Source organism: Pyrgilauda ruficollis, unplaced genomic scaffold (assembly GCF_017590135.1).
Source record: "Pyrgilauda ruficollis isolate IOZ18807 unplaced genomic scaffold, ASM1759013v1 scaffold29, whole genome shotgun sequence".
Lineage (NCBI taxonomy): Eukaryota > Metazoa > Chordata > Aves > Passeriformes > Passeridae > Pyrgilauda > Pyrgilauda ruficollis.
Genome location: NW_024524266.1, coordinates 9,085,010 through 9,098,553, shown reverse-complemented (window position 1 = coordinate 9,098,553; position 13,544 = coordinate 9,085,010). Strand labels below are relative to the sequence as shown.

Sequence of the window (13,544 nt, the reverse complement as noted above, 5' to 3'; positions counted from 1 at the left end):
CATGAATGGGAGAGGAAGTGATCAGTGTTTGATGTACGTGGTGTGGGTGCAACTGGTCAAGCCACTTGTCCCTTTGAATGGTGTTTGAACCAGACCCCCTGATTATACCTTATAAACACAATTAAGGAAAGCAAATTCCAAAGGATTCTTGTCATTTCATGTTGAAGGGGATAGAGTTAACGTGCTGGGGGAGAAGATCACAAGAAGTGCAGAATTAAATTATGATCTGAACAGTGATGTTTATTAGGTTTTTGGAGGAAGTAGGACAGACAAAATGAGATGGGAGGGATCCTGCTCAGAAGGAATACATCATGGTTTCTACTTGAAATAAAAAAAAGAAGTATTGTAGGTCATAAGTGTTTTATCAGAATAAAGAGTCTTCCAGACAAGATGGTCTTTGGCCAACTGAAGCTTTTCTGAAATGGAAGCAGGAAGCTATTAAATGTAATGTAGAGCATGTGTCTCAAGGCATCCCTGAAATGCCTGGCAGAGGTAATCAAGGTAATTAATCTCTGCTATGATGTTAATATACAGCATTCCTTTTGGTTTTCTGCAGCTGAAAAGATGTTTACTGTTGTTGGATAGACAGTAATGGAAATACCAAAGTACTTACAAGATCATCTGTTTAAAGTTGTGTTGTAATTATCTCCCTATGCTATCTTTTTTTCTAATATAGTTTACAATAGGAAACTATAGGATTTAGAAAATCCTAGAATTACAATTCAGTACCTTGATGAGCACTATATGATATCCAGCTCTTGCCTTAGTTTTTCCAGAATGTGAAGAGAAACATTATGATGTATGTGTGGGAGGGAGGATAAGGACTCATGGAAGTAATCTGCTGTTGAATTCATGGGGGAAAGAAAATCCCATTGCTTGTTGCTGGAGAGCTTTCCAGAAGAATAAATGTCAATACTGTATGTCTAACAAGATACCCAGCATTCATGTTCTCTGTAATTTAGGGAAAGTTATAGACATGAAAGACCAGATATGTCAAAGTACGTTTATTATTCTGGGCATGCAATGGAAGGCAAGAGTAGTATTTAAAATTGGAGTGATTGAGCCAGAGGCTTTCTGCCCAGATATTCCCTGTTAAAATATGTCTGTTCTGCTCTTAATCCATAAGATTAACATTACTAGAATGTCTCAAATTAGTAAATTTTGTGGAAGTACCACTAGGTAATGAAATGGTCAGCTTCAGTTCTAGAGGGCCTTTCATTTTGTATGCTTTATTGTGGGGTGTAGGTAGCAGAGGTGGGGGAACTGTCATGACATTTAAACAGGAGTTAAATCAAACCAGAAGCTTTCAAAGAGGAAGAGAGAAGGAGGGCATTACAAAAATGCATGTAAAATATTTCCAGATCTCTACATAGTAGATATGAATCAGTTTAAACAGTAAAAGTGATCCTGCATGCCTTCCAACACCAGTTACTTCAGCTTGCACAGTATTCTTCCTGGTTGTGATCCTCTGTGAGATGCTGTTTCAAAATGCAAAGATATAAATGGAGAAGAGAATGGAGTGGAAGGTAGAAAGAAGCATGACTATACTGCTAATTAGTTTGAGGGCTTCATTATCTACATCTATTTTCATTTCTGCAAAGTTACAGCTTAGGTGTAAAAGAACAGTTGAAAAGAAAATAGACTTGTGCATGAGAACAAATTGCTTCAATTAAAGATTACAGTGGTTGGCACGAGCTGGCTGCTTTGTGTGGTTTTCCAGAGTGGACTCAGCTGAGCTGCTTGTTGAAGGAGTCAGATTGGCATAAGATTTTGGCACTGGGTATAGATCAAGATTTACTTTCACAACTGTCTGCAGTTATCTGTAGTGGGATTTTTTTCCAAAGACATACAGCTTGCATAATACCTTGTAGCAGTTTAACATGTTCGCTCAGCGGTGTCTTTAACACATTTCAAGATATTTTCACCTACTTTGCTTTTCCTTGAGATCTTGAATTGTACTATGGGGGGTTTGTTCTTTGAAGAGTTAAAAATTAGCATTTTTTATTCTGAGTAACTGCATTGTTCTTGCTTCTATTCAACTGATTTTTGTAGAATGTTCACCTATCAGAGATACCAATTTAGCCCAACTAGTAGAAAATTCTTTTTGATGTAGAAATGTCAGATTTTAAATTCTGGTGTCTGTTTCAAAAGGTGATCAATCAACCATTAAAGTGATGGTCAACCACTGATCTTTGGGCATAATATGAAGCATAATACCCTAATTAGAAGGAGTGGTACTGGGCTGCTTCGTACATGTCTGTAGCAGAGAAATCCTTATGGAGCTAGAATCCTTTCTTTCTGTTTCATTCATTTACTCCAAATTTTAAGTAAGGGATTTTCTTCTGTCAATATCAACCAGTGTGATTGTATATTTTTGTCCTTCAGTTTAAAACCTCAATTTAATGATACATTAATCAGATGCAACTGAAGCTAGTTGGTGAAATCATCTTAGCTGCTAGAAGTTGTTTAAGCAAATGTTTGATGTCAGATAATGTAAAAATGAATGATCAGGCTGAATCAAAAAGAGAATAAAGTAATTTCTATTAAAACAGAAGCAAAGCCACAAAAAATACAGATGTTCAGTTTTGTGTTCTTAAAACTGACATGGATTGCATGCTGTTGATAGCATTTGCACTTCTTTCTTCTGTGAATAGAGGTCTTACTTGAAAATTTTCAGTCTCTTTTTCAACTTTTCAACTAAGGGACCTTGTCTTTTTTTTTTTTCTATTCAAATAGCTATCCGTTTGATAGGATGCTTTTCCATATCCAGTAAATAAAATAAGTAGTCCACAGGTGTCTTTCAGCTGATCTTCTAGGGTTTTCTTCTCAGCTCTACATTTAGCTGGGAAGTTTTACACTACAACAAAACTTTCCAACTAAATAAAGAATTAAAATGGGTCAATCTGTAATTTTCTACTTGCTGCCTATTCACTTCCTTTCTAAAAGAAATGCCTCACTTTCTAAGTCCCTGGTTATCAAGTACCAAATCATCACTGAGCAGATTTGGAAGGTGAACAGAGCATCAAAATGGGTGGTGACACCATTCTGTGAGAAGGATCAGTGGTTGGAATCCAGGCAGTCTCTCTTACAAGTCTGATGGTGGTCTGAGTACTTTAGGGAAATGGGATGAAAAACAGTTGCTAGTTCTCCTCATGTTCCCTGTGAGGATGTTGGTTTTTATGGCAGATGGACAGAATTTCTTCAAGAAGTACTAGGGTAGTGTAGGTCACGGCACTGAGCATTGCCTGAAAGCTATGTCAGTAATTCTCCTCAGTGAAGGTCTGGAGTAGTGACCACTTGAAATAACCAGTTTTCCTGCTTGCTTTCCTTGAAGTAAACAATTTTCCTTCTGTCTTGCTTGCTGAAGGCAGAGATAATTGATAAGGAAGTAGTTCAAACTAGCACAGGTCTGTTAATGAATGAGAAACAACTGGAATGGATGCTTGCTCAGGCATGATAACTCAGGGAAGAACAAGTATAGAACACTGGACAATTTTGAGGGTAAAACATCTGCTGTGCTTTGTGTCTGTCAAGGACAATCTCATGTTTCTGTGGCTATTTTGTGTAGTTTAGGTAATGGGGCTTGTCTGTGGCCCAGTCTTCTGTGGCAGTTTGCCTGCAGGATATACTAATTCTCTGAGTCAGAGACCACCCAAGCACAGTGCTGTTCAAACAGTCCCAGGCTGTGTCCTGTCTCACCATTGTGGGTGGGGGGTTTGATAAAGAGAGCACCAGGCTCTGTCTCACTCTCTAGGTTCTTCCCTGTCTTTAGGATGCTCAGAGACACAGACTCACTTCATGCTTTCCTCTTTCTGATATACCTGATGTAGATTTAAGGGCATTTGGTAGGGGCAGAATTTCACCTACTAGGAATTGCAGCTGGTGAAGTCCTCTTCAAAGGCAATGACAGAGTTCTGATTTTTTAAACATGTATATGATAGGATTGAGGATTTCACTTAGCTACAGATTTGCTGATCTTTCTGAAATTAAATTATTATTTAGTCATTAATTATGATGTGAGAGAGACCAGTCTGACGTCTGAGAACGCTCTTACACATCTTTTTTATTTATTCAAGTCTGTGGCAAATCCTGCCCTTGGTGGCATGGCATGGCTGACACTCCAATGTATTTCTATAGCCAGCACTATCTGACCCTGTGCCTTTCACTAATGCTAACAGTCTGGAACTTTCTGCTTGATTAAGTCTTCAAGACATCTCTAGGACATGTGTTTGGAATAACTTGAATGAGTTCTCAAAATGCTGTTAAGCAATATCTTTATGGGCTTTGCATATCAACATCTTCATTAACTTCCTCAGTTCATTATACACTGCTTATGAGTGAGTGAGCACTGTTTGAAAAGAAGCCACACCCTTTATGAATTCTTCTAGAGAAAATGTTACAAAACATTCTGTAGTAGAATTTCTGCTTAGACAGAATCCTTAGAGAGCTTTTAGACTTCAATAAATAAATGCTCCATGGCAGTTACTTAATTCTCAAATAGGAAACAACAGATCTGTGGAGAAGAGGATCACCCAAACTGGAAAATAGTTGACAGTAGTGTTCTATGGGATTTTAAGAGTTTTAAGAAATTTAGATTGATATTTGTTGGAATGTTTGGATACTGTGCTGTAGTTTATTGATGAGAGTAGAGCACAGGATTTTTCAAGCTGTTTACTCATATCAGTATGTAATTGCATGAATCAGCTATTAATAATTTCTGCTTTGATCTTACACATGATGGTAGACATCCTTTTAAAAACAACATTACTTCAGTCAGAGTAATGGAGCACAGAAAGAGTCTGAAATTTGCAAGTGGCTTTGTTGGCAGTCCCAGTGGCTTTAATTCAGTCCTAGGGCACTGAGTGCTTCAGATGGGTGGGCAGTTATGCAGTTTGCTTGGAACTGGGATATCTCTGGGGGAAAAGGGAGCAAGGGATTCAGGCAGATGTAATATTTACACATTCTTTCAGTAACTGAAAATGTAACCCTTATTTTTAATGAACAGGGAAAGTCTGTCATTTTGGTTTCCTTGCCAAGTTGGAAGCTCTCAGTGCCCCTGGTAGTGCTGCAGTTGTCAACTTTTTCTTTAAAATATTTGTACTAAGTTTGTTTCTAAAGCAGAATAGATGTTAGTATAAATATCGCATTTGTAGGTGTCTGGGTTTTTTTACTGATGAACTTGTGATTGATTGATTTGATCAAATCTAGCAAGTACTGACTAATGAATGATGGAAGAGTCAATAAAAGGATAAGTTCCTTAAGTTTGGGTTGAGTTCTTGTCAGTTTGTGCTGCTGGATTTTTTTCATAGCTGAGTTCAGCAGGGATTAGTATTCATCAGTACCTGTCACTGCATTCCCTGCTCCTGTCAGCTTTCCCTCTACACAGTCTCTTGTGTGCTGTGTTCAGATCCTCTTCTCAGTGTTCAGGTAATCTCCAGGGCTGTGGCATCTCCTGATGCTTTGATCAGCACTTACATGTGTAGTAATTTATTTCAGCATTGTTAAATCTTTTGCTCACCAGTCAAAGGCAGAGTAAAAAGACAAAAAAACCTAGACCTTGAACATGTAAAAACGTGCTTCCAAAGCTGCTTAGCTATCAGTTGTTCAAATCAAGTAATGCTCATCTCCCTCCTCAACTCCTCAAAAACCAAGCCCACAAGCAAAACCCAAGCAGACACCCCCCACTCCCTCCCCTTTCCCTGCCAAGGTAACCAGAGTAGATGAATTTCTCAAAATGGCACTGCAGAACATGAGGCAAAACAAAGATAAAATGTAATGGTCCTGGCATGATTGCTAAAATGATAGGTCTGGGGCTTTCAGAGCCTTGGCTGCTCTCTTTTGAGTGTCAGGGCTTGAAAGGTTTTCTCATTAGCTTTTATGTGTTTTCTATCAACAATGAAACAATCCAGGCGGTAGAGATCTGAAAGGAAATTTCTGTTCATGGATAGTTGAAGTCACTATTCATTAGTAACATGATTAAATAGTGATCAGACTGCTTTATATCTAGAATGTGCTTTGTGTTGTGTTACAGTGATTCATTCTTATTTTCATGTTGGCTGTCTGGTGTATTACATAGAAAATCTCTATAAAATCCCTGTAGTGTTGGCAGTTTTCAGAGATTTGGGTAAGAAAGACCTAATTGATGCCTTATATATTCTTGCATCCTCCCTACTGATACTTTTTTGTTGCTTGTGGTGCCTCTTCTGTGCTGTTCTCTGCCCTTCAAAGAACTAACACGTAGGAGGAGCTGATTTATTCTGTGCTGGGAAGCATAAGCTCTTTGAAGAATCTATTCAGTCGCACAGTTGTTCAAAATGACCATTATTTGAAACCTATTCTTTTTCTGATCAAATAAATTCTGTATAATACGGCAAAATATTTCATTAATATGACGTTGCTTTTCTGATTCTCATTACTTTCTTTGGGCTGTAGGGCAGCAGTGCCACTTTGGTTTCAAACGCTTCTTGCACAGAGAAACTGAAGAAATACATAAACATAAATAAGAAATACATAATACATAAACAAGTAATATTGAGGGCTGTGCTGTTGTAGTTGCTGGAGTTCATATGGGCCACAAAGCCAAAGCAGTTCCAAGGTTTTAATTCATAAATAGCTCCTTTTGTCACCTAATGACAAAAGTTAATATATCAAACCTTGTCCATTTCTTACTAATAAAACAGTATTGGGAGAGATGGAGAGCTGAAAAGACACACACACACACTTGAGGTGTTGAAACTCACCTGAACCTTCCCTGTGAGACCATTTCTCCAGGCAATTTTTGCAGGGCTGGCAGTGCCACGTGGGGGTCTGACCCAGAGGATGACAGAAGCCTTCAGCAGAGCAGATGCTCTACTTCTGAGACCCTCTAATTTTTTTTTTTTTTTTTTTTTTTTTTTTTTTTTTTTTTTTTTTTTGTGGCCACTACTTCAGGAAAAAAAAGTGAAAATAAATGAAAGGAAATAAAATAAATTCAGTAATTTTCATACTTTTGAAATAGTAAGTATTCAGTGAATGGGTTTTCTTTTATTTTTTTGTATATGTGGAGGGGGGCTTAGCTCAACATCTTGCACAGTCCTCAGCTTTGTGATTTGAGAGGTAATTGAAGAATCTGTAATATCCCATTGGTTTGATCACAGCTCCTGCTCATGACATTTTGTAATGAATATATTGCTTATAAATAACATTTTGAATGTATAAGGTTGTACAGAGGTAATTACACAGCTGAAATGCATTGGCACTAGGCCAAAGGTTAAGCACTTTCCACCATCCCTCCTAAATTGAATAACTTCACTTTATGAAGTGTATCACCAGATATTGTTTTCATTACTCTCAGAGGGCAAATTAAGGTTAATAAAAATCCATTTGCAATTACCCATATATGTGAATATTTGTATTTTTAGAACTTTTCTTTGTCAATTACATTTCTCACTGACTGTGTTTATGTGAATACAAGTATGTAGGTCAAGGCTTCAGCTCATGTTTCTACAATTTCATACTCTTTTACTTGTCTTCGACAGATTTCCTCTAAACTGGATTGTGAGACCCTGCAAGGTTTTTCAAACTGAGCAAAACTAAGTGCACTCCTTCCACTAAGTTGTGGTTTCTCACGTGGCCCAAATCCCACTATCCTGGTTTCACTTGGCCCACATAGAAGCCATTTGGCTCATCTGCTTCAGTCCTCAAACCCAGTATTTGTATATCCTTGTCTTTAAACTTTATGTTAAATAGTGTATTCTTAATACAAGGAAACCCAGTATTTTGTTAACTCTTCAGCAGTCTGAGAAGCCCTTTACTAGAGGTGAAGGTGGGGGGAATGGGGGGAATGGTTTTCGATATTCTGTGATAAATTAGTTATATGTATCATCTGAAATAGCACACACATAGTGGAATCACCTCTTCTCATACTCTGATTTTACAACATTATTCTCTTGCGACAAGTGTCCTCTTTCCATTCTGCTGCTGCATGCCCTTCCCGTCTTCCTGCTTCCCAAGAAAAAGGTTGTTTGTCTTCTCACTTGATACCACAGCTGTTTCTGCCTCTTAGCATAAGAAAGAGCAATATAAGAAATGGCCTAGTGTATGGGAATATTTACCCATGTTATTTACACATATTTAATATATATAATCTTTCAGCATCTGTGAGGTTCAGAGAATTTGTTTTTCCAGAGGTGGCATCTTTATCACTTGGTGGACTTTTTTGGTCTGAATTTGAATTCTAAAAAATCTTGTGTACTGACTTAGCAGAAAGAATAGCTTTGGGCAGAGTTATCCTATTGGCAACGTTTTGGTATCATTTTTAAAAGAAAGGTGTTTTTTCCACCCCAAAAAATTAAAATAAGAAATTAGTAAGGTGCTTTTGTTAATCTTAACATTAAATGAAAACATTTGTCACAAACTAGTTAACACTGTCAGTCTATTACAATGCAGTATTGAAGAACAAAACATTAAAAAACAAAAGAGAAATAATGATTGGGAAGGGTTGGAGGTAAAATACATAAAGTTGCCACTTAAAAATATATGCAACTTGCTAGGCTAGGCTTGTTTGTTTTAGGAATTTTTTATTTGTTGAATGAAACAGTGTCTGAGCAACTTTTCTCTGCAGGTTATTGACATGCCAGAACACAGTCCTGGAGATATGGGAGGAACAATGAGATTGGGGAAGAGGAGGACTGTTTTTAAAACAGAAAATTCTGTTTTAAGTAAGTTATTTTTCTGCTCTTATGACTTTGCCTTTTGGATAGGAGCTTTGTAACATGGAAAATCAAAAATGCTGTAATCTTAAGCAAGCAGTTAGGTGGCAGCTTCCCTGAGCTCATTCACTCTGAGCCTGTTATTTACATTTACTAAGAACTGGAGTGGAAAAAAAAGAAATGAGAGGCATCTGTAACTCCCAGTGATACTGTCACTGAAGGTCCGGTGCTTTTTTAAAAACAAGGAGTAAAATGTTGAGAAAACTGAAATTCTTTTCATGACAGTTCAATTCATTATGTTCTTGGGAAGGTCAGAGTGCTTTCTTCCTGTTTTGTAGCCTGATCCTGGAAGTAGTCTTGTTTTGGGAAAGCAAAGTACCTATTGCAGGAAAGGAAAATTATTTGCTGTAACAGGATGCTTCAGATAACAAAAATAAAGCAACCAGAATATGGAAAAAATTATTTAATTAGATCTATGTGTATTTTAAAATTGAAGTAATACTTGTCTCCTATTAATCAGCCCATTATACAGTAGTAATATATATGATGCTACAAAAGTGTAAAAAGCAGTTTCTTGTCCATTGACTAAATATGTGTGTATTTCTTATATTGCCCTGCCCCTGATATTGTTCTGAGGTATTGTCTATTTAGCTCTGTTAAGCTTAAGGAATGTTTCCTTCTGAGTACTTAAAAATTACATATGCACATTTAATGAAAAATCTGCAATTCTAGAGATGCCCATACTAGTGATCTAACTAGTCTGGGTGATACTTTGCCTATGTCTGATATAGATATGCATATCACAATGTACAAGTTCTTGTGTGACCTAAACACTTTTTGGAAAAGTTAATAAAAATTAACATGTGTTGTAACTCTTGACCAATATTAAGAGTTGTTTAAATCTTTGGAAAGAATAATAAAAAGCTATGGTAGTTTAATCAGGAAATGTGATTTCTTTTTCTTATGCTTTTCAACTTGGATGAAAATAATAGTTTTGAAAAGGTGGTCCCTTAAAATTAAGACATACACCATTTTTTTGGTAAAATGGCAGTACTATTATTCTACAATTTTTGAAGATGTTCTTGTCAGTTTAGTTCATGTACCAACCCCCTAGCAAGAGAGTAATTCTCATGACCTTAGTGTAAATTGAGAGCAAAGTTTGGGCCATGATTATAAGTAAGAGATATGATTGAAATCTGGTTTACTGCATATTTCAAACTTGCTCCTTGTTGCTGTGAAATGCGGAGTGTTCGAGATGACGCACAGAAGACTGCCAGAGTCATTTGGGTAATGAGATCAGGAAAACAGAGAAAAGCAATATTCTCTGTTCTTTGGAGGTACTATGCCAGGTGCCATGCATAATCTATTAAAATGAACAGATGCTACTAAAAGGCTTCCTTCCCTGCATCTTTTGTGTGCAACTGTTGTAAAGCCCTGAAGGGATTTTTTCATTGCTGGTTCACTCAGAATTTTTTCTTTTTTGAGCTTTACAATTTAAATTAGTTAAAGTGTGTTTAGATTCTAGTTTGCCTAAGCTATTTCTAGTCAAGGAATGTTGAATATGAATCCTGAATAAACTCAGGTAACAGTGAATTAAAAGAAACGAGTCATCACTCAGGAAGAACAGAAAAACACAGTGAGATGAATAATGTCTTGTTGTGTTTAACAAGTATTAAATGTGACTTCTTTGAGGTTTAAATTACAAGGAATAATTGTAGCAACTATTAAAGCTACACATGGGCTTTTAATTTCTCTTTTGTTGTGTATTCAGGGAAGCTTTATGGTGATGAAATGTTTGTAGAGGAGCGACACAGGCATCGATATGAGGTAAGCACTGTCCTTTGTATGGGTCCCCTCCCCTTATGCAAACATCTGGGGTAAGGTACCTGAATGCTTTCAGAGTACTGTCATTCAAGGAGACACACTCGAGGTGGACTCCTGGAGTTATCTCTGAAGTAGTTCAGAAGGGATCTGACTCCATCAGTGTCTCTAAAGGGTCTTGAACTCTCAGATATGTGCATGCTGTAACTGATTCAGACAATATTAACCTTCCTTAAAACGGAGGAGAATGAGATGGTGGCAAACCTGCTCAAAGTTTGGATGGTAACTGAGTGGTTAAAACATCATCAAGGAAATGAGACAGAGCTGCTCAGTTTGAAGGAAGAGATGCATCATAGCTTTTGTCATAACCACTGAAATTCAGTGTTCAAAGGGGTGGTCAGTGGGCATCTAGTGGACCATTTAAAAAGGAGGAATTCAGGCTGCTTGGTTTCAGAAGAGCAGCAAGCAAAAAGCACCATGGCTTTAATTTTTGAATATTGCATAGAAACTTTTAAAATTACTGATTAATCTCTTTATTTAATAAACATGTCCACTTCTACAAATTTATGCCCCAGTTGTTAAAACAAGAAAGCAAAAATTCCCAACACTTACCCAATTCTCTTCATTCTTGTATGCATGTAAAAACCATTGCAATTGACTGCTCCTGTTTGTTAAATCCAAAAATTAAAACAGAACTACCATTGTTATTGCTTTCAATGTTTCAGGTGAACCCAGAATTGACTCACTGCTTTGAAGAGAAAGGTTTGAAATTTGTTGGCCATGATACAGAAGGGAACAGGATGGAAATTATTGAACTGGAGAGTGAGTGTCTTACTTGTTTGTAATACTTATTGCATCTGTTAAAACTGTATGAGCTATAAACTATGAACTATAAACTATAGGTAGTTGAATGGCACGTAGACACAATATTTAGCTGTCTTAACAGCCAAGGTCATTTTGGGGGATAGTGCTAACTCTACTTGTATATTACAATGGGTGAAAATTCAGAGTAGGTTAGGAAAAGTCTTACACTTGGCAAGGACTGTGCATGTATCTGATTATGTGGGATAAATGTGTTTTTTTTCCAAAAGTTCCTAAGTCTAGCTCAGGAGGATTTGACTATGCAGAATCATTGAGTGATTTGGGAGGTCATATAGTCCAACCTTTTGCTTCAGCACAGGGCTACCTTCAAATATAGGTCAGGTTCTCCTGACTGTATCAGTCAAGTTTTGAGTACCTCCAAGTATGCTGTTGCTTGGACTTCAAACCACTCATGACTGTTCTTTGAATCCAGAAGTCTGGCCATTTTTTTAAACACACTTTATGGTCTACCCATAGTCCACAGCTTCCAGCTTAAAGGGTAGGAAACCATATGAAAAGCTTTGCTAAAGTCAGAATTAAGGAAACCCAGTGCTCTCCCTGCATCCAAAGACAGATTCTTCTCAGGTTTGTTGTGCCAGTCTTCCTGACCTTCATGTTCTGAAGATCAGGAATTTTCTGTGGATCCTTCTTTTTGTCTTGAAGAAGGGCATGGTGACTGCCTTTTTCTAGTTATCAGAGACCTCTGGCCTTTTATAGATTTTTATCTATATGCCAGTTTCACAGTGACATTGCCCTGCCCCCTAAGTACTCTCAAATATTCTTGGTCAGGTCCCAGTATGTGTTTCATTTTTCCCAATTTGCGTTTCATTTATGAAATGTGTATACATGCAGTATACACAAAGTATATGACATTACTAGAAAGTCTGGGAAATGTTCATCCTTGCAGCAGAGACCTTCAAAACTTGACTAGACAAAGCTGTCAGCAACATGATTTAACTTTGAGTTTGTCCCTGCTTTGAGCATATTGTTCTGAATAGACATGCATAAATAGATACTGGAAACCAAAATACTATGAAAATAACATGATAAATGTAAACTTTGTGACTTTTCCAATTGTGCCACTTTCCTCCACCCTTACATGTTGGTACAGGTTTATTATTCCGTTTTTATGAATCAGAGGATGACTTTTCCTTAGTTTGCCCTACTGAACTTCTGCCTCTGTTGTCAGTTGCTTTTTGTGGAAAGAAGTTCTCTGCTGCCTCACCCTTAAATTGACATCTGCTGCTCTGGCTTCTGGACACTAGTCCAAAATCTTCAATAAGGTTTTTTCCTAAAAGTTTTCTACTATCTTCTTCCTACATTGTGTAATTTTCTTTGATGTCTATCTTGTAGATCACCCATATTTTGTGGGAGTTCAGTTCCACCCAGAATTTTCCTCAAGACCTATGAAACCTTCACCTCCATACCTTGGACTGTTGCTAGCAGCAACTGGGACACTGAATGCATACCTGCAGCGTGGATGTAAATTGTCCCCAAGGTAATCTTTCTTTGTTGCTTGCCTGCAGTTTGACAGTCACATTTTCAGAGGGACTATCCCATCCTTCAATTCAGAAGCCCAGAAGAGGAAAAGGAGTTCTTCATGTATTGATTTACTTGTGACTGTGTGGGCCTGTCATATACCTGGGTGTAAAATAACCTGTAAGCAGGAAGAACAGTTCCTCACTTCTTTTTCAGAGGCTATTAGGGCTAAAGCCAGAACCCCACATTACAATCAGAAAAAAAGTAAAAAACCATTAATAAATTCAAATGAAAATAGCAGCCTCCTGTGTTAACTTCCATTGACAGTAGCTTCATAGGGAAAGAGATTTGCTAGAGGATCGAGCAATGAAGTGAAATTCGTATCTAGTTGAACTTAAATGATGATAACAACAACAAAGAAAGCACTGATTTTATTTTGCAGTAGCTAAATAATAAATACTATCTTTCAGAGACAGGCCTGAAATAAAACAGTTGGAATACCTTTAGACTTACAGAAGGATTTGGATCTTAGTCAGAACTGGATGGTTCGGCCAAAACTCAGTCCTTGGTCTCTTGGACACAGAGGTTTGGTTTATTGAATGTACCAATGTTTTTTTTTCCAGGGTTAACTAATTCTTGTTAATTTCAATGATATTAATAACAGTTAAAATTTCATTATAATAACAATAATAA

At 37.2% G+C, this 13,544-nt stretch overlaps 1 protein-coding gene across 2 annotated transcripts in view; it reads left to right on the top strand.

The window, feature by feature from the left end:
- Positions 1 to 13,544, top strand: part of CTPS2 (CTP synthase 2) — a 59,612-nt gene that overhangs the window by 35,137 nt on the left and 10,931 nt on the right. For both annotated transcript variants that reach the window (XM_041472519.1, XM_041472520.1), the window contains exons 14-17: positions 8,603 to 8,699; positions 10,462 to 10,517; positions 11,237 to 11,333; positions 12,726 to 12,870. In XM_041472519.1, the coding sequence (XP_041328453.1) occupies positions 8,603 to 8,699; positions 10,462 to 10,517; positions 11,237 to 11,333; positions 12,726 to 12,870 (395 nt within the window). The remainder of the gene's footprint in view (positions 1 to 8,602; positions 8,700 to 10,461; positions 10,518 to 11,236; positions 11,334 to 12,725; positions 12,871 to 13,544) is intronic.